At 39.1% G+C, this 21,298-nt stretch overlaps 1 protein-coding gene across 7 annotated transcripts in view; it reads right to left on the bottom strand.

Moving 5' to 3' along the window:
• Nucleotides 1-1,531: 1,531 nt before the first annotated feature.
• The window catches only part of LOC308058864 (interleukin-5 receptor subunit alpha-like), a 43,252-nt gene continuing 23,485 nt past the window's right edge, over nt 1,532-21,298 (bottom strand). For 3 of the 7 annotated variants that reach the window (XM_080375338.1, XM_080375337.1, XM_080375336.1), the window contains 10 exons: nt 19,323-19,509; nt 18,806-18,960; nt 18,516-18,663; nt 17,830-17,938; nt 17,556-17,743; nt 14,188-14,324; nt 9,857-10,001; nt 5,833-5,920; nt 4,204-4,294; nt 1,532-1,827 (listed from right to left, as the gene is read on the bottom strand). In XM_080375338.1, the coding sequence (XP_080231464.1) occupies nt 1,717-1,827; nt 4,204-4,294; nt 5,833-5,920; nt 9,857-10,001; nt 14,188-14,324; nt 17,556-17,743; nt 17,830-17,938; nt 18,516-18,663; nt 18,806-18,960; nt 19,323-19,425 (1,275 nt within the window). In that variant the 5' untranslated portion in view covers nt 19,426-19,509 and the 3' untranslated portion in view covers nt 1,532-1,716. Of the gene's footprint in view, nt 1,828-2,900; nt 3,354-4,203; nt 4,295-5,832; nt 5,921-7,146; nt 7,221-9,856; nt 10,002-14,187; nt 14,325-17,555; nt 17,744-17,829; nt 17,939-18,515; nt 18,664-18,805; nt 18,961-19,322; nt 19,510-21,298 lie in introns of those variants that run through there. The other 4 variants (XM_080375340.1, XM_080375339.1, XM_080375341.1 and 1 more) reach the window with 4 other exon arrangements.

Below are 21,298 nucleotides of genomic sequence, written 5' to 3' on the forward strand. Positions count from 1 at the left end.
TTATATCAGTTCTATATCCTCAACAAGAAAGGGATCTGTAAGTTCGTGATGCAATGGATTTTAACTGAAGTAGTAATTCTTCCCCCATTTCTTGAGAAAACATGTCTGGACCATGGCTGATGGGATGAACTGCCTTGTCTGCCCACAGAGATAGTGTTTGACCATCCAAGAGGAAAATGAGTACGTTCATTGCGGGTTTTCCCATCTGCACTCAAGACAGAGGAGGAGACATCGCAGGATTTGTCATTACTGAAACTTGATTCAGTACTTGATATCTATCATTTACCTTCTCCCTGGTGATTTCTGTAGGCATTAGACTGGCGTGTGTGGAGGGAAGAGCACTAATGTTCGAAGGTAAGGCCACACTTACCTTCTGTAAAAAATACAATGCAACTAGGTAACACTACGTAGTAAAGTTGACTGGTTTTTCCTGAGGTCATAAACTTGATTTAATGGCAAACAGAAGTCAGTGATAGTCCTTTTGTTGTTCAGGAATTTCCAGCTTGGGCTTTTGAGATGTTACCAGCCATTCTTAGTATTAAAGGAGAAAGAGTGAAGTCTTCCTCACTGTGGTGAGGGAGACATTTTACCAGAAAAAGCACATTCAAGTGAATCAAAACTCTGCACAGAAGTGTGTCTTATAAACTGAATGTTTCAAAAGCAAAAAAGTTTTATATTGTCCTCTACAGTAATACAAAACATGTAATTCAAGTGTAATCAAATATTTTCTTCAACTGGTATTAATTTGAACGTGGACAAACTTTACCAGTAATGAAAGCAAGAGCTTTTTAGGTAGCTTCCAAACCTTCCAGAAAGTTAGGTCCATCATCTATTTTTATTTCCTGCCTACAAAAGAAATCTACAGAAACATCTTCCTTGCAAAATCAAGGCCCTATATTCCTTCTCTTGTAGTCAAATAAATACTGTCTCAACTAAGAGTTAAAATAGTCTGCCTTGGTTGTGTACCTCAGAATGAACTGGCGTGGCTTATCACCTCATAGAAATAGCAAGAAAGATTTCTTTAAAAGGAGAGGGGAAAATAAATAGCAATAGTTGGTCAGTTCTGAACTTTAACTTCTCTGAGTTATACCTAAACAATCACAATGCAGCCAAAACCTTTGTTTTCTTTACCTTGTCTGGTTTTCTTATTTAACTAACTGCAAAGGACTAAGTCCATCACATTAAAAGACCTTACGTCTTCACACATGACTTTCTGGTTGATGTCTGTTTACACAACACAGTGCCTCAAGAAAGTGATTTTTTTTGGAGCTTTAGAGAAAACTTGTAAGCTTCTGCTGCTATTTCCAGAAACATTCATTACTTCCACTATTTCTCATGGCCACTTTCATCAGATGTTGAATAGCTAATGTGAGATTCTTCAAAGGCATTGATCTACCAGACAGTACTTGGAAGCTGCAGCATTATGAAACACTAACTCTAACTCCATTTTAACCCAAGTGGACCATATATACTGTCTGAGATGCTGTAATTTTACTGGGCTGAAGATCAGTAATAGAGACAAACTACAAGATACTGCTTTGTCTTTGTGATCCAAAGCTCATTTTAAGAGTTGCATAATGTCAGATAAGCAGTTGCATAATGCTTCACATTACTGAGCTCAAACAAACTCCAGTATCACCTCTTCTGAAATCTGTCAGAACATTGTTCAACTCACAGAAAGGTAACTTGCATGCAGATAAAAACAGCGTATAGTCCCTACAGGTCTTCTAATCCAGATTTCTTCAAACATTTCTGCTGTTGAACATTTTCATCTGATATTCCCATAGTTACCTCTGAGTTCATCTCCATTTGCATTGACATTTGTTTCTGTTGGATAAAAATTACATTATGAGCAACATCTGCATTCAATGGTATTACAAATTCTTAATATTGTTACAAGCACGCTGCCTTTTATTGTGTATCTGGGATTGGTACAGATTACTTATTCTGTCATGAACTGGAATACAGAGATCATATGAGTTAATCTCTCAACCTAAAAGTTGTGTACAGGCAAATTTGCTTAGTTGTTCTGAGCCCTAATTTCATTGCTTGTCACCCTCCAGGTTGATATGACCATGTACCTAAAGTTTGTTTCAAAGTCAGAGTCTGTCTTTCAGGGGTTATATTTATTTGTTGGATAAAACAGATTATCTCAGCACCATCCTCCATGGTCTTCTTCAGTTTTACAGTATGTCCAAAGCCAATGTCTTTGCTGTTTCAGGTGTCAGCAGTATTTGAGATACTGATATGTTCCACATGTTTTATTCAATTTATCTTTCCTAGAAGTGCCATCAACAGTCACCTCAGCCACTTGTAATCACCTAGACAGTAATTACACAGCTATGCTGAGGTCTTGCTGTCAAAGTTGTATTAAGTGTTTGTAACTGTTTGACGACAGAAATCTCTTCTGTCTCTGTTAGTGATATTAAATATATTTTTGTGGTGCTCATTGATTGCTGTGATTTTTTATTTATTATTGAATACAAAGACCTCTAAAGAGCCATGCATACAGTTCTAGGATGGAAGGAGATGCAGAATATAAGTTTGATGGTGTTGATTTTATCTTCACATTCTGCCAGTCCATATATGATGATCATAAGGGGTATTAGTAGATAATTTGTGCACCATTATGGATGAAAAAGGCACCAAAGGATTTTTGCACAGAAAAGGTAGTAAATTTGGCACCTTTTGGGTCAAATTCAGTCAAATTATTTTAGCAAATAGTGTCACAGAAATTACTTTGAATCTTGAGAATAACAGACTTTTCTTCAGTCCCATTCTGGAGCTTTTAAGTGTTTGTTTTCTGGGAAGATGACTGTAAAGAAGAAGAGGAACACAGACCGCTCTTGGGAGCCAGCCCAAGGCTTGTGGAATGAACTTCAGGTGCAAATTCAAAACACTTCAATCTTGTCATTTTTAATGTGTTTATATAGCATATGCACATCAGTTTTTCCATAAATTTGCTCTGAGAAAGTAAAATGAAGCAAAACAAAACAACCCATGCCTCTTGCCTCACAATTCAAATTGTGATTCATGAATTGAGATGGTCCATGGTTGCTGACAGAGTTTGCAGTCATGTAAGTATATTTATACAAAACCCAAAACACAATATTTGAAGGCATACATCTTTCCCCTGGGAGAGAAGATGACATAACAGCTTACACTGGCAGTTGCTGGTCACATTGCTGAATGCACTACTAGAAGACATTTTGATATTGCAGTATAAGTACAATAATAAAGTAATATAGAGTAAAATTAATAGAAATGCTGCAGAGGATTTCTGAAAAAAATATTTGGAGTACATAGGATGGAGAAAATCTTCATTAAAGTTTTATATTTCAGTGATGTTCCCCCTGAAAAAAAAAAAACACAGTTTGGGCACACCTGCACTTTACCTTCTCATCATGTGTTGCAGAGGAACCAGGTGAGAGGCAATTTGACCATGCCTCCTGAAGCACAGATCACTGTGCATCTTCTCATGAGTTATAGGGATCTAGACCACTACCTGACCAGAGCATTTTTACCTCTAACTCACACAATGACAGATGGCAATAAGAAGCATTGAATATGACAGCCAAGGAGATTGATTAATGATAGCTAAATATTGCAATTATTTCTTTTCTGTTTTGCTCAGTTGACTAAAGACTTGGAATCTGCTGTGAGAGAAGCTAGCATCTGAACTGACAGCACATCACCTCTTCCAAAGCAAACACCTCTGTACACAGTTTTATCCCACAGCAGGTGCACTGTTGGGGCAGGTTATGTTACATGCATTGTGGAGCCTCCTCTTATTTGCTAGAAGAATGTGCATATTTACTAGAACATAGCCAATGACTTGCAGATCTCCACAAAAACTTTCCCTTTGATAACCTGCCCACATGTAATATCTCACAACTGACTGCTCTGCAGAGAATCAGGGTGATTGCTCCTTAAAATGTTGGCTTATTGAGTGTGGATATTCTTAAACAACTGAGACACACCAGGATTTATACTCCCCTGAGGATTTTCGCATCCTGTCTACCGACATCATTGTCCTCCACAAGCTTTCTGTTCTCTTCTGGTTTCACTACAAACATTGTGCATACCTTTTTCCTAGTTTTTCTTAAAAATGGCCTGCTGCTCCAAATGTAATGTTGTACCATTTTGATTGCAAGTAATATCATACATATCATTGTAGTGAGAGAAAAAAGGCAGTCGTGCTACCTGGTGGTGAGTCTCATCTGCAGCTAACCAAGTTTTGATATTATCTGAAGGATGCGGAACAGGCATGGTTATAACTTCCAGGCACCTATACCTACAAGACAGTGATACATACAAGTATTAAATGTCTACAGGAACAGATCAGTCAAAAACACTTTGTAACAGATATGCCAGTTAGAGTCATCTACCATTTCTGAAGCCATTCTACCCTTTTTTGTTTCAATGCAGACATTTTTCTCAGCTTTTCTTCAGCCTGACTGGCTTTTAGCCTGCTAGAGATTTAAAAGTACTGTATGGCTATGCACAGATGTAATTTCCAAGCAAAGTGAGAGTCTGTGGCATACTAGTGTGCCTACAGATAAAAAAATGACTCCTATATGTGCCTTTCATAATTGAAAATACTACATATAAAGTCTGATAATCAAAGAAACATCAGATGGCAGGGAGCAGGCATAGCACTGGAAACATCTTTTAACTCATTTGCTGAGGTCTAACAGAATTCAGGTTTGAGAGTGAGTGGTGTCTGCACAGAACCATAAAAACATTTTGTTTCATCACAAAGGATTATCTGTTAGTTTTGAGTACTGTGTAAAATTTCCACTGAAAAGATATACCAGCTGAATGGCTCTCTTGAGGCCAGAGTCACTCCTCATTATTTGTCCAGAATATTGTTTTATGTTTAGATGCAGATGGCTTTCAATTACATGTTTTGTTTTCCCAGGGGAAATTTTGTATTCTGTTTTTTTATATTAGCTCTCTCATATCTATCATTCCTTGAGTATTTGTTTACTGAAAGATAGAGCTCATGATAACTTATTTTATCATACTCAGGAATAATATTTAATCATTAATTAAATAATTGATTTACTTTTAGCAGAAGTTCTATTTACATACTGCACCTTCCAAATATCAAGACACCTTGAGTTATCATCCTGTCTTGAACAAGTTCGTTTTGCAGCTGAAGAAAACCTTCTCTGCCATGTCAATAGGAAAGCTATGTAGCCAAGCAGAAAAGTAGTGGCATGGATGCAGCTGGCTGCATTAATTGTTCGTGGGTGTAGGACCACCACTGTTACTTTCCTTTACTAATAGTACTAATAGTTCAGGGGAACAAATTCCCTCCATCTGCCTGAATTTCCTTTTTTACTTACTTATTTCTTGTAAATAATCCATTTTAGAGTAAAAGACTGCTTTCAGTAATACCCATGGATTATGAAATTAAATTGGGCAACATGGCAAATGCAGTTCATCTTTGGCATGATTAACATTGGTAGCCCTGAATGCAGAGCCTGCAAAAGCATGGGGTAAAGTCACACTGAAGGTAGTAGAGAGGCAGCAGTCAGAGTAAGATGAAATTATGTCATAAATTAGAGTGTGGGACTGGAGCTCCAGGGACTGTGATGGGAGCTGTGAGATGACAGTGATAGATAGGGTTTAGTATCTTACACTAGGTCTTAACCTACAGCACTCCTTTGTTAGAACAATACTCAGAAATGCACAATTAACTGCTTCTTGTAAACATGATTTGTCTGAGATCTGTGTTTGACTTTACTCAATTTTATGGTTTCTTTACCCTCACCCTGACTTCTCTTCTGCCAGAAATTTATACTACCTTCCAGAAACATACACTACCTTCTACATGCACATATCAGCAAACCTCCAAGGAAAATCAGGACACAAAACAATGTGAGGCTTAGCACCATGACGTCCACCGTGTTTTCTTAAAAAGAAGAGGGAAAGGTAATGTTAATAATGTGGGAAAAGATAGCTCATAAATGGATGAATTATATATTGACTCATAAATATTGCACTATTCCTGAACTGCCACAAATTTAAAGAAACGTTTTCTGGAGCTTCTTTAGGGGAAACAGGGGCTTCTGACATCAGCACTGTTCCTTCCTCCTCATTTTAGCGCTCAGTTTTGCTGCTGCCTCAATACAGCACTTCCTGTTGCTTTGTCTGTTCCAGTAGACTCCGTTCCCTCTTTTCCCCAGCTTTTGGCTCTCATATACTGGGCATGGCCCATCCTGCCACTGGATGCTTCCATCCAACCTTGACTCTTCTAGATATCAAACCCTCTGCCCATCTGCTATTGACACTCCTGCTGCTGCCCCAGCTGTTTCTGGATTCCTGGTGTTGCCACCTCCCATCTCCACACACCATGAGGCCCCCACGGCTACTTCCTCACCCCTTCACAGCTGTAACTGGTTTAAGGTAAAATGAAAACAAAAGCTTTTTGTCAAAATATTCCCTCTGCCTCGAGAAGCAACATTTGGTTTTCATTATATTTACCATTTTTTTACCCTGCTAGGCGTAGTCCTAAAGAAATGCCAGCAATACGTATTTATACCGTTCAACAAATACTACTGCTGTGTACCTTGCATTCCCTCCTCCAAAATACCTGAAATACCAAACTACCAATGTCTTTGGCTAACTCAGATACTTCTGACAAGTTTTATCTTTTGTTTAATACCTAGCTTTGGAACCACAAGTAGTGTGCATGGCTTTGAAGTACTTTGAAGAAAAACAGGCAGGAACAGCTCTTAAAATGTTAATAGTCCAAGGCCAGTTAAACAGTGGGTTTAGGATCAATCTAGACCAAATTCAAAGACCAAAAGAGTTGAACAAAAGTTCCTAGTTTGAACCCATCTGCAGTTTAAACCGAGGACATTATGAATTTCCACAAATTTGATATGAAAGCCAGAAAAAAACTCACAAACTTCTGGGCAGAACTGCGTATAAGAATATGCTTTATATTCTGCTAAACTACAAAACTATTCTTTATTCACTTCAAGATGAAAAGGGAGTTTTCCCCTTCTTGTCTTTTGAGGCAAAGGCTCAGAAAACATATTCTGAACAATATTGTGTCTGGATTGTGTTGTAGAAATTCTTTTGTTTGAGGTAATTGTTCTGCATCATTCTGCTAACTCTGTATCACGTACACACCCGGGAGAAGAGGAAGCAGTGGTCTTTGCATCAGCCGAACCACAGAGAGGTTTGCTTCTCTTGATTTCTTACTTCTTGCATTTTGGAAAGGAGGAAGGAAAAGAAGCACATATATCCTTTTAGACAGACCATTTTATGGTGGGTTTTTTTTCAGATGCAAACGCTTAAACTTAGTCACAGATAACAGCAGTTTGAAAACAAAACTAGTGGCTTGGTTTGCAAAAACGCAGAACACTTCTGAATTACTATTAACTTCAAAGTGATCTATGAATGCTCAGCAGCTCTAAAAATGACACCAATTATTTCAAGTTTCTATTTATGAATAAAGCTGATTAAACATTTCTTTTCTAGCAGAAAGTTTCTGTACTAAACAGCGCAGTTCATTTTAAATTGCTTTTTTTTTCAAGGTCATATGCTAATTCCAATGGAGAATTAATATGTTTCCCAAGAGAAAATCAACAAATTCTTTTCATGTCAAAGGAACATTTCAGAACAAATATTTTAGTTATGTTTTGAATTATGTTATTTCGTTTTGATGTTTCAGCTTTTTTAAATGGATGCTGAAACATCTCTTAAAATGCATTCATATAGAAATGTAGTACATTTCCTAAAGGAAACATTGGAATACCATGTAGAAGCAAACAAAAAGCAGGTCATTGCATGTTCCTTCAAGACTTCCAGCAGAAAAATTGACATTTTCCAAAACAAAAATACCAAATGGATGTTTTTGCTTTCAGGTTACTCCACAGAAAGATTCAATTCCTTCAATTCACAGTGTTTCTGAAATTAAGTACGTGACTTTCATGGAGTCACCATGAATGATACTACTAATACCAGAGGGTTTTTTAGTCTATGCAGTATTAAAATGTACCTCATAATGTCCACTTATACATGTTCCCAATTAGAAGCAGACAAAAATAATTTCAATGGACTACAAAATAAAAGTGCCAGAAAATTTTCTCTAAGCATCAAAGGAGATTTTTAAAGAAGTTTACCTGAGCATGTGACCTCTTGAGGTAATGTACTCATAGATTCATTTTATAAAAGCCACCATCCCTTTCTGACTGCAGGAAGGAAGAAGGGCAATTTTTGCATCATATGGACTTGTGTATGTGTGCAGTACGCCCAGGGGTAAATCACCATGCTGCACTGAACACGTGCAGGTATTACAGCTTACAGGCAATGGCAGTCTTGTCCACTGTAAACTTTTCTGAAGCAGAGGAAACATTCTGTAATTAAACAGTCGAGGGAGAGTCGCAGCTGCTAAGAGCAAGGTTTGGTAGGCTGGGACCAGGATGGGTGACTGTTCCACTCTACTATCTTCTGCTGGTGTGAGGCTGGCTGGGAGTGAGTAAACCTACATTCCTCCACCAGGAAAAGCCCTTCCAATTTCCCCTCCCTCCACTGCCCAAACAACAGATGTGTCTGGCCTGACACCAGGCAGACTCCTCTGCTGGGCATGTTCCTGTCCTAGGTGCTCTTTGTCTTCAGTGAGAAGAGAGAAGCATCTCCAAAGGGCAGTTCAAGTCTCTGATGACCTGAAGCATGTTCCCTCTGTCACCATGGTGAATGTGTGCAGCAGCTAGGTTTCTTTCTCCAAACATTTCACAAGTGAAATGCTTTTGAAATTAAATGAATGGATCTGGGCCAACCAAGGTGACAGCTGAGAGATGCCAGCAGACCAGTGGGATGTGGTGAGGCATCTGATAAAGTAGGCAGCCAACATCCTATAAACCCAACAACTGAATTCAATCCGTTGCAAAAATAATAATGTCTGGCCTTGAATTTCCTGTGTCTTCATATAAATAAATATGATCAAAGCTCAGCAGATCAAAAAGATATATTCCAAAAGACACAGTCTGTTCCGTTAAATAAAGATATTTACCTTGTTTTGGTTTACTACCAATAGTATTGTATTTATTTTTTTTTTACATTTCAACGTACAGAGACAAGTCTATGCACCAGTTTCTCTCTATAATATAGCGTCACTTCATTATACTACTTCATCCCCCTTCACCTAACCTGACATCAGGAAGCTGCTGCACGTGGAGGCATTTTTCTCATCATGGAAAGCACAAGTTTCCCTTGTTAGCACATGAATGTTAAAATCTAGTTATAGGAGGTGAAGGGAAAGTATTACAAGGCTCTTGTTTAATTTGTTCTGAAGTGAGCTGTAGGTACCAGATCATGTATGTTCAAATGACAGCTAAACCATTTCCTACCTCTGTTAGATAAGAAATTATTCCCCTGACATAGTAAAAGAAATGGTAGATTCGGTCCTTAAGGACTATGTGATTTGATTAATGTTATGACTTTCGTGGATTTCTTGGCTTACTAACTCCAGTTGAAAGCATTTATGCTTTTATGCTTGGGCTGTCCAAGGCAGTCAGAGGGGTGTTGTGAGTTTTTCAGCTGCTGACTGTTACTGTTTTCCAAAGGCTGGCAAAAGCCAGATGTAATTTACCTCAGGAGAACAGCCCTGTGGTGGGCTGCCTTAGGAGCAAGGGAGTACAACTCATTAGAGTAAGGACCGCCTTTCCCTCCAGCACCTAGAGCTGTGTGAGCCTGGTGCGTGCCATGGACTTCCAGGTACTGTGAGGTACAATAATACAGCAAGGAGAAAATAGATGCAATAATGAAGAAAATTAATTGAAAGGTAATAAAATATCTAACAATAAGCATTATTAAAAGCAAATACATGATAACTTACCATCATGAATAAACACGGGTTCACTCCATTCACTCCAAATCTTGTTTCTCATGCATATCTCTTTCTTCACCCTCACTTGTGCTGCACATTTGTTTGCTGACTTATGAAAAGGATACTTATACTTCTCTGAAGTGACATCTACAATCTATCAAGATAGGTTTAAGGGGTTATTTTAGGTGATTTCATATTGCAGTTCAAAGAGATATAAATCTAGGGATGTCTAACACTATTATTTACATCTCTAATCTAGTAGGAAATGATTTTTAGAACAAGTGGTTATGTCCAGACACAATCTGACTGTTACCTGGCATGTGTTAAAGCTCAGAACTGAAAATGAAGGACAGCCTGGAACTGATAAGATGGCAGGAGGTATCAGCTGTAGTAGGACAGTAAGAATTAGAAAACACTGATTCTGCTTTCATTTCTTATCACACCCAATGTAGGACTAGCACAGTTACTATGAAACTGCAGGTTTCAAGGTTTTGGTGTGGGTAGCATGCTATACTTGCTTGTCTGGTAGAATAAAATCTGGCATTTTTCATCTAGCTGGTGTGGAGGGATGCCCACTGTTTTTGTGGTTATCTTGAAATGTACCAAGCACATCACTTTAGAAGATCAAGCGCACACAAAGAGTGCCAGAGTTTAAAACAGAGCGATCTCTAAATCACTCACCACTTTTGAGAACTGAATGCAACCTCTTTAAATGCTAAGGAAATAATGGGAATTAGTAAACAGGAAAACAACATAAAGAATTTCAGTAAGCATTAAACAGCAGTGCTAAGAATTTAAAAAGAAACAAAAAAGAAAGCAGGAGAGGAAACTCCTGCTTATAAAATTAAAAATGTTAGGAAGTTGCAAAGAAGTAGAAAGGATGCATCTCAGACACAGAGGAGCCCAGAATCTTTGCTTCTTTGGTGTTAGGAAAGCACAGCGAGGCAGTACTATAAGGCCAACTTTCAAAAAAGGTGATCTGCTCTCCTCATGCTGACTGCTGTGATGTGGATTTAACCCTGTGTACCATGTCATTTATTTTTCTTCATTCACATTCTTGAAGACCTTTCCAGGTTGGGTGCTAAAAATAGGCTTCAAAATTCATATGATAAGTTTTTCAAAAGTAAGTAAAAATGGGGGAAAGTTCTTGGTCTTTCTAAAGCAAACTGCAAACGAATACATGGGTTAAGTTCTAACCAAGCGCTGCACCTGAAAATTTCTTCCTAAGGGGTGAATAATAAGCTTATGTCATCATAGGAAATTTCTGAAGTTCAGAACTGAAAGATTTCTTATAAAATTATGTAGGTGACGTTCTGGCAGTCATGGTGTGCAGCAACTTTCAGTCATCTACCCAAAGCATTCGTGGAGGATGTCTAATCTGTTGTTGGTAACTATACATAGCCATTCCCAAGCAGTCTCAGGGACCTTTTCCTGTGCTAGGCTTTCCTTGGAATTAGGACACCTTTCCTAACTGTTACCCTACATTTTCCTTGCTTTCAGTCTAGCCAGTCACTTTTTATCCTATGCACAAGTTGAATCCCTATGCTTTTTTACCTACCAGAAGATTGTTAATACAAGTTACGTTCCTTTCCTCCAGACCATGTCCTTCAGTTTTCCACTCCTACAGTACGTTTTCAAAGCTTATGCTCTTTTTGACAACTCTCAGTGTTCTCTGAACATTTTTCCAGCATATTTATATTTTGCAGTAGTGGCCAAAGCACAATTTGAAACTTAGATGAAATTCAGCAGCCAGAAGGATGAATTAGTCACAGCCTACATCTTACATGTGATGGGCCTGTCAAACATACTCGAATAATATTTGACCTTTATAGAAGAACATGGAGTGATTGACTCAGTTTATGATTCACTGTAATCCACAGACCTAGTTTCTTCTGCATTGCCGCCTAAATGTTAATTCCTTATTTTGTGTTTGCACATTTGACCTATACTGTGCAATCATGGGATTTTCCTTACTACTGAATTTTGGCTTGTTGATTTCAAACTTACCCAACATTCTAAACTCGTTTCCCATGGTACTTGGCAACCCTTCCCAGATTCCAGTCACCTGCAGACTTAACTGCCTATTTTTAAGCTTTATCAACCTGGATCACAGCATTTTTATTTGTGTGAGTAAATATTCAGTAATTCATCTCTTTGGGTACTCAGAATAAACAAATATAGACTTGTATATTTTAATCATTACACTCTTACTTGTTCTTCAACAACTATCTACAAGCCTGCTTACCGATATGCTAATACTTCAACTCATTAAGTGTCTGTGACAGTGATTAAGACCTTGCTTTGATCAGGAAACAGAATGTCAGCTTGCACTGTTATTCTCCCTTCTGTGTCTCCCATAATACTGCTGCAGTTTTCTTCCTTGTTGCCGCTCATACACACTCCTATCCCCCATTTTGTGCTTCTCGGCTAGGTAAGTACCATTTTAATCATTACTGGCTTTGATGCTGATTCTCCTCAAATCTACCTTAAAACTCTCCTTATTTAGCTGGTGCCCTTGTACACCATTTTTGTTGTTGCTGCAGCTGCCTCTCTCCTGCCTTCCCAAACCATTCCATCTGTGGGAAAAAAAAAAACAAACAAACATGTTTTTCCACTGCTGTAGGTGTTTACTCACTTCTGTGCCCCAATGATTTTTCTTTGCTTTCCTCTCCTGCATTTATGTCCTGCAGATGCACACAAAGCAGAGTAGCAGCCTTATAAGACAAGGAAAATAAAAGAGGTTTATTCCCTTTAAGTGAGGATGCTGTACTCTCTTATGTATTTGACATTTCTTTCCAGAGAGTGGAAGGTATTAGGAAGCTAGAAACAGAGGCTGCAGTTGCCATATGAACACTGTGGACTGTAGGACGCCCTGTTCACCTTGGGCACAGCCCAGCGATGCAGTGGGAGGGGACCCCTTACTCCTGGCCCTCTCCGTTTCCACCTGCCTTGCTCTGAGTCTTGCATCAGGAAGGAAACGTGTGTGCATGGGCAGGAAGCCATCCGAACGGCTCCAGCACATTGTTGAACAGGGTGCGAAGGATCCAGCATGAACCTCCCTTGCTCCATCTGCTCACTGCCTTTAGTAATTAGGAGCTTTGTGAATGGACAGGCACAAGCTCCTGCATGTCTCTAGCAGGGGCTTTGAAGTATTAGACTTGGAAATGCTTTAGGGAATGATAATTATTGGCAGAGGTGGTCTAGAAAGAGGCTACCTGTCTGTCTGCTGGAAAAAACCCAGAGAGGACTGGGAAGCTTTGGCCAGCACTTATACAGACCTGAGCTCCTTTTCCACATGATGTAACAAGGGAATGTGGGAAGAGCCAGCCTGTTCTGGAAGCTGCCTAGCAGGATTAGCACTGTGTCTGAATTAATAAACCCTGCTTTAATTTATGAAGAAAATTTCAGGTGATTAATAACATGTCTACCTCATTGCACTTTTCTCTACTGTGTCTAACAAAGACTGGATACATATCAATTTAGTTATATGTTCTTTTGGGGTTTAATTGTCTTTTAAATGTTTGCAACCAGCTTAGATAAGCCTTTTATTTTTAAAATACTGTGCACTGACTGAGGTGTGTGTTAGCTCAGATTTAGTTACTTAGACAAAAACACAGTTTCAAAGACAGCATGAATGAAAATACCAAAGAATCAGAAAACTCACATTCCAATACACATCTGAATTTCATACTTAGCATATTTTGAATTCAGTGCTTAGCTTACTACTCTTTGGGAGTTCAAATAAGAATCTGCATGAAAACTTTTCAGCTTTTATTTCCAGGTAATTTTAAAATGCCCCAATGCCAGGTGGTATTTAGTTACTGTACTGCATAACCTAAACTACAACACTGTTCTATTTCTTGCTGGTAAGGCTAAGAGAAGCTGCTGATACACCATGAAAGATTTTTAAATATATATTATGCATGCAAACTACAGGGGTGATTCTCTTAGTGATGTATGTAGAAATAACCACAATAATGTGTGGGTTTTTTTTCTTAAAGACATTATCAAAGTAGCTGCTAAACTTTTCTTTTTATCAATACTCCTTTTCCTATAACAAAGAGTCAATAATCTATGTAATACTAATGTACACTTCAAATTCAAGAAGACAAGAAAAAAGACAACTGATCCACTTCAATGCAAGCATGACTCTGAAAGACTCCATAAAACATGTTGATTTTCCATTTTTTATAAGATGGGAAAAGTTGGATTATTCATAAAAGACCTTGGGATTTCTTTAAAATATGTTTGAGCTTTAATTCTGTTAAATTTAAGGGATGCTTAGTTTTTTATGGAAGTTGTGTTATACAGCTTAAGTGTATTACCAAAAACCTGATTACCTTACAATCTGTTATTTTCACTTGATACAAAAAGCACTTGCTACTTGCAGAACCAATAGTAGGTGGGGGTTTCCAGTGAATTTTAATACTTCTGTTTTCAAGGGAAACTGAGACATTGATAGGCGGGTTCAGTTTCTCTGAAAAAAAAAAAAAAAAAGTACAGAAACACCTTTTGTACCTCATGTTCTTTCTCATATTTATGCTGATGCAAAACAAACACAGTGCATTAGTCCTTAAAATACACAGCTGACTCTTCTGAAGTTTATCACACCCAAAGAAATCATACAGTGAGTGACACACTTTCTTTGAAAGTGCTGTTCACTGAGTGGCATCCATTGCTGTCTTAAAAAAAAAAAAAAAAAAAAAAAAAGTCTGTTTTTATCCTCATGTATCTTTCTAGGGAAGGTAGCAAGGGTGAGCAGGTCCTTTGAGTTGACTCTCCAGAGTCTGTTTGGGTGTTGAGGAAACCTCTAAGTTGCTACAGGCTCCCTACCATGTAGGATATGTGCCTTGTAGGGTATCCCAAGTCTGCCCATATGTAGAGGAATGAAGCTGGGTTAATTAGCATTGATAATATACAGCTGTGGGCTGGCTTCAGGGGTGGTGGGTTGGCTGGTGTAGATAAGGTGCAGCTGTGGCTGGTTCTGTTAAGTGGTTGCGCAGCTAATGAAGACCGAGCAGCCGAGAAAGAGAGGGGAGGAAGAAGCAGGGAGAAGAGAGAGAATGTCCTCTGGTATGAGGAGAGACTGGGAAAAGACAGCAGAGGGACTGGTGTGAAGAGTATGATGGTATGAGATGGTAAAAGACTTTGTTGCAGTTGGCTAGTTTGGAGAGTGCTATGACACCCATAAGCCTGGGAATAGAACTTTGAAAAAAGTGGAATTTTATCCCTCACTGAGGAGTTGCTGAAGGGGTGCTAGCTCCTGGCAGGTTTTATTCAATATATGAAGTTTGCTACAGATGCTTCAGAAATCTGTTTCTCCCATAAATGAGCAGGCAAGCACATGCTACAAAGGAAGAAAGATGTGCTCAGGAGATTTCTCTGTGATCAGAGTCAGCAGCACCTGGGGCTGACATGGCTGCAACATGGTGTTGGAGAGAAAAAACAGAAGAGACAGAGAGGGTGAGTGGCAGCATTGCAAGTCCATGAAGCTGTTGTGATTCCTCTAGCAGCTGCATGACCCTGTGTCTCTCCGCAGGTGTGTATGTCACACTGGGGTTTACTTTTTGGCTTTTCTTTTTCCTTCCTCTCTTTGAGAAGTCTCCTCTCTTTGAGCAATGGTCCCATAAAGTCAGAAAAAGAATATGATTAGGGCTACCTCAGACTTGTGAAACTGTTCACTTCTGCCCATCCCCAAAGCTGTTGGCAGTGACTAACACCTGCCTTTGAGGGTAGAGACACACCGTGAGCCACGTAAGGTAAGGTGAGTAAGCAGTAAGGGTTTTGGATTTTTTTGTAGTCACTGAAATACTATTCTCAGAGCATCTCTCCCTTCAGAGTGTATACCAAGAGTAGGGAATATTTACCTTTTGGGCTTTTCTGTCATCTGGACACTTCTTCAGCCCCCCTGCTCTGAAGCCAGGACATGCACGAGTCCTGTTTTGTCAGACCACCTGTGATGTTACTGGAGGGAAGCTTGGACTGCAGGGGCTGGTAACTCGCAGCAGGACAGCGGACCTCCAGGACTGTGCAAAGGCTAGGGCTGTACCTAGCTGAAGGCTTTCCCATTTAAGAAGGGGAGCTCGGCTACAAATGACCCTTTTTCATGTGTGTGACCTGAAGGGTACCTTCTCAGGAGGGAGCAGACAGCCCTGGCTTGCCATGCTGGAGCCTTGTGAGAGTAACCACACTACTTGCAATGTGAAATACATCCCCTGCAGGCATGCTCAGATTTTGCGGTGCCCTACCAAAGCTTGGCAGTGGGCTGGAGAGGGAAGGCAAGGTAAGAGGGTTCGTGCCTGGCACTGAGACAGGAGGGGAAGCTGCTGGCTGAACCAGCTGTGGCTGGCATGCACCCCTGATGGCAGCTAAAGATGGCTAAGGGCGAAGAAGGGCAGGGAGGAAAGGCTGGCAGTCTGGCCTCTGCAAAGAGGAGGAGGTGGCCACTTTGAGCAGGGGGAAGGAGATGGAGTGGATAGAGAGAGAAGCAGGGAAGGGACAGCCACCTCCTCCCTCCTACTTACCAACCTGCCTGCTCCTGCCTACCCAGCCTTCGGCTCCCCGGGGAGGCTCTGGGTGGGAAGGCTACCCCAGGAGTAGCAGAGGGGTGGAAGAAGGCATGAAACTGCTAAGGTGGGTCTAGGTGAGCCCTCAGGAGGTTGTCAGGCAAATTAGAGCAGTTCAGGTATCACCTCTGAACATCACCTGAAAGCTTGTGTTGCTGTGTGGATCGCCTGATCTAGGACTGGATGTGACGTGGCAGCTCTCTGAGCTGGAGTCTGCAGGTGGGATCAGACCCAGGCAGCCAGTATGGAAGTGAACATCTTCCCAGTCAGATATGAAAACACCTAACACGGTCTTCCTGCAGATTAGTTCCACCACCACCCAGGTCTTTTGTTTGGTTTTTTTTCAGGAAAATCTGATTTTTTTGAAAGTAGGGTTTTTTTGCTAAAGCAGAACATCTTGCTTATAGCTGGCTCTGACTGCAATGTAAATTTTTAGGTAAAGCAAATCATTCTAATGTATAAGAACAGAATAAATGAGAACCAACTCAGAATAAATGTTGATAGTTATGAATTAGGTTTTCTCTGTCCCTTGAGTTCTGACTGATTCCTGCGTCACAGGTCTGGAACATGATCAACATGTTCATAATTTAAAAGATATTTGAATCTGCAGTCTGTGCTGAAACTCAAGTGAATTCCTTACCCATGAGATTAATTCAAATGTGCCAGGGAAGTAAAGAAAAATAATTTTATATAATCATTCAAAACTGCTGGTAATTAAAAATAACTGTCAAAATATTTTAAACTGAAAAATGGCATCATAAATAAATAGAAATGTTACTAATGTTTGAGAACATTCATATTCTTAAATTCAGTTATGGATTAGATTTGTGTCTATTTGTGTTCCTTTCTTTAATTGCATTTGCTTCAGCACTAAAAAACATGATAGGAAAGAGAAAAACTGGAGAAAAGAAGGTCATAAAGCTTTTCAAATTGCGGTTTTTTCACACTACCCTAGCAATTTTTTAAAATGCTAATTGTTGATCAGCAATGATACTGCATCAGAGGAAAAAATAAAAACCTTTGAGCCCTAATACATTTTAGGCTTAATATTCTGACATTGTCACACTTCCCTCTTTCTTTTCTTTTCTTTCCAGACCAATGAAATAACCATTTCGTAATGGGTAATAATAGACAATACTTACCTATTGTCTGAGGTGTAAAAGCTTTGTAGTAAGACACTCCTTCTGAACCATTTCTCAGATCTCTTACAGTTAAGTTTAAATTGATTTTTCTTGATGGTTGAAAAGATATTTCTTTCATAAGGCATCCAATATTTTTCTTCCTTGCATTTTTTATATATTGCTGGCATTCAAAATCTTTTCCTACGTGTCTGTGAGAAGGAAATATGAGTTTTGTAAATCAAGGACTCTAGGTACAAAAGCATGGTTTCATACTCATTTTGCACAAGATCCTTACCTTAATGAACAAAACATTTGGATGTCTTCAGGAGCTTCTGTTTTAATATGCCAGGTGCAATTGAAAAAAGAAATGTTATATATGATGCATGAAAGATTCTGAATATATACTGCAACAAAGGAAGGGGAAAAAAGGAAGAGTGTTGTTTATTTGACATGGATTTTCTAATAACAACATGACTGTTGCTTTTACAAATGTGCTATATAGTCTTATTTCTAGAAGCATGAATAAGTAGTATGTGAAAACAAATGTGTCTTTGGGCTTTTTGGACAGTGACAGCAGAGAAGCACATCTGCTACTGCTGCCAAAAGCCTTACTAACCCACCCAAAGAAAAAAAAAATATCCAGAGTAGTAGCTGAAAAGCTCTGGGTTTTTAAGATTTCCTGAAACTAGGTGATATAGAAGGCAATCTTCAAGAGACATGGCCTACTAGGGAAAACAGAGAGAGTGGATGGGTTGTTCTGACATCTTGCTAAGCAGAGCTGGAGTTTCCTGAATCCGGACATGTCTAATAAATGAAATAATCTTGCAGTATTCCAAGGTGTTATGTGTCGTCATCTTAACAAATCCGTACCAAAAATGTAGCACATGATAATAATGAGCTTTTAGAAATTATGTCTCCAAGTAAGACAGAACGTTATCATAAACGCTTGTATGCCTTAACAACATGTAGGAAATAGCTGACCTGGAGGTGCCTTGTAAGTAAACTCTGTCCAGCCACTCTCCTTAATTATATCTTCTGTGTCTTTTGCAAAAAGCTGTGTTTTAACTTTAGCATGAAAACCAGAATGTAACTCAAGACGTATTATCTTTTTCTTCTCCTGCAGTCTTTCCTAAGAGGAGGAAGCAGGCATTGCATGAATGTAGATGTTACTAAGTATTGAAAGGGAAATAATGCAAATTCATCTACTGAATGAAGTACTACATGATTTCACTTGAAATTAAATCTGTATGTGTAACCATTGAGCGACTTACTTTCCTTTCATGAGTGGTATTGAAGAATTTATAACTCAAAATATACTTCACAGTATACTTCTCAGTTTCTTCTTTTGTCAGGTTATTATTCCAGGACAGAATGACTCTTGACTCGTGCTTGGTAATCCCTAGAATGTTATGTAACACAAGTGCATCTGCAATTAAAATTATATTACATAGTGAAAGAGGGACCCACCGCTGTGTACACAAAGCATTTGGCTCTTAGCAATGCTTGCATACCCACTAGCTCTCCCAGGAGCTCTGTTCTTACATGGAGCAGGGGGTTTCTGAGCTCTGTTGAGTATGGCTGACTTCAGCAGTGAGATTCATGTTTACCTATGAGCGCCTCTCAAAATGTTAGGCGATACACTTACTTTTACCGGTCTTGGACACCTGTCCTAGCACAGGTGTCTGATTCTCTCTATGGGTTGTAGAAAGTGCCTTGAAAAGAAGTTCAGATTAGACATCTGGAATGGCTATTGTAGGATGAACTGTAAGTAATTAATACATTACTTACCCGCTACATCTCGTTGTCCACTTGCCAGGCTGGTGGAAAACAGTGTCTTACACTGGAAAAAACTTAATATCAGCATGACAGGAATGACTCTAACACGTGCCATAGCAAATGCTTTGGGCCACAGGTCTGCAGAAACTGAGACCCTTTAGTTCCAAGTTATGTTCAAAAAGCAGTTTTCATTTTGCACCTGTGAAATAATATGAAACAGTCACTTAACTGCTTAAATGGTGTCCAAAGTATAAGAAGTAAATATGAAATGACACATGTTAAACTGGTCTTGTTCAGCAGTACCTTCTATTCCCAGGATGTTTGTATTTAAGCCCACTCTTTAACTGGGTGCCAGGGCTGAAGAGAATGTGTGCCATACTGAGCTGGGTTTGAATGGCAGTACTGCTTAGATTGCAAGGCAAGACCAGATATGACACTACTGATACTGAATGCAAGACCACAGAAATGACACAACTGACACTGGAAACACACGGTTTGGGTAGGAGCTGCCTGATATAACTTTGTTTAGGTATAAAACTGACAGTGTATCTCTATGAGGTATCTAGCTTCTAGTGTCAGTAGAGAAAGTGCCTCTTCTAGGTTGTGATTCATGTTACCTGGTTTAGGTATCTGCTTTAGGAGAATATGAACCATAACTATCTGAGGAGAGATTAATTTTGCCATTCAGAAAAGCTAGTATCAGCAAGAGTATACCAGGTGTTTGCTAAATTCAGGATACAGTGAGCAAATACATTCCACACATGAAAGTTGGTTTTAGAAAGACATAATTGCTGTTTCTGTGGTGGCTAAGTATTCATTCTAAGGTTGCTTTAATGTAAAACAACTTCTGAGACCTTCCAAGTCCTCCACAGAATTAATACTCCTCTGTGTTTGGGGTCTTTCACTTACAAACAAGCTGATTTATCTTGGCTCTGATTGCTTTCAATACTAAATGCTCACACACACTCTATGTATGCTATCCAGGGATCAGCAAAAGGACATCTGGAGCCATATCAAAATGTTCACAATACATTGATTAACAAGCAGTACTGGTCATGTAAAGGGAAATGTGTGAATGTTCAGCACATCCAAAATATCTTCAATGAGGTTACCTGGAAAAAAACAACCCATACACATATACAAATACATATACGTATAGATTCATTTATAATGCTATTTTGGCACAATGCAGTGAACAAAAGGTCATTTAATGAATGTTGTCATTGTGTATGAAGTGTTATGAAAAATCATAACAAAATGCTTTAAGGCAGCAATTTCCCCACCTCATTTGTTCTGGTTTTGATCTCAGCTGTAGCAGCAACCGCAGCAGCTTTAGTATGTGTGCCACAACACGCACACAGCCAACAAAATGAGTGAGAGAATTCTCCTGCTTGGTGTGCCTGGGAAAGAAGCCAATTCTAATTGCTAGGAGAGGAAAGGGGTGAGCTTTGCCTTTAACTATGCCCCTGGAATAGTATGGTGTGTGGCAAGAGAAAAAGTCAGAGAAAATATAAAATGAAAACAAAGAGCTTTCAAGGGTTTATAATTCAACATGTAGCAGTTTTAAGGGGTTCATCCATTCCCATGAGATGAAGCAATCAAAATCAGATCTAGCAATATGTATGTACTTTATTTAGATTAGCAGAAAAGGAAAAATGAAGATGGAAAACACTAAGTAAGTTAAAATATTTGGAGCTAATAGTAAAATTAACTTTTGTGGAAAACACAAGTCAAAAGGGGACATGAAACAGGAAAAGAAAAGGTCCTTAGATTCACAACTTGTCAAAGAATATGTATTTCTATTTATGCCAGCTTAGATGGGCAGAAAAAACAGAGCGTCTCTTCTCAGACATATGCAAACATGACTGTGTGTTTCTAATCCTATGCTACAAAAAGCTTTATGTTAGCATATGGTGCTGAAATTCAGTCAGGAGTGCAAAATAAAATTTGCCGCCTGACAATTTTTTTTTTTTTTAAATGCCTCTCTG

This window comes from Falco punctatus (assembly GCF_963210335.1).
Source record: "Falco punctatus genome assembly, chromosome: 2".
Lineage (NCBI taxonomy): Eukaryota > Metazoa > Chordata > Aves > Falconiformes > Falconidae > Falco > Falco punctatus.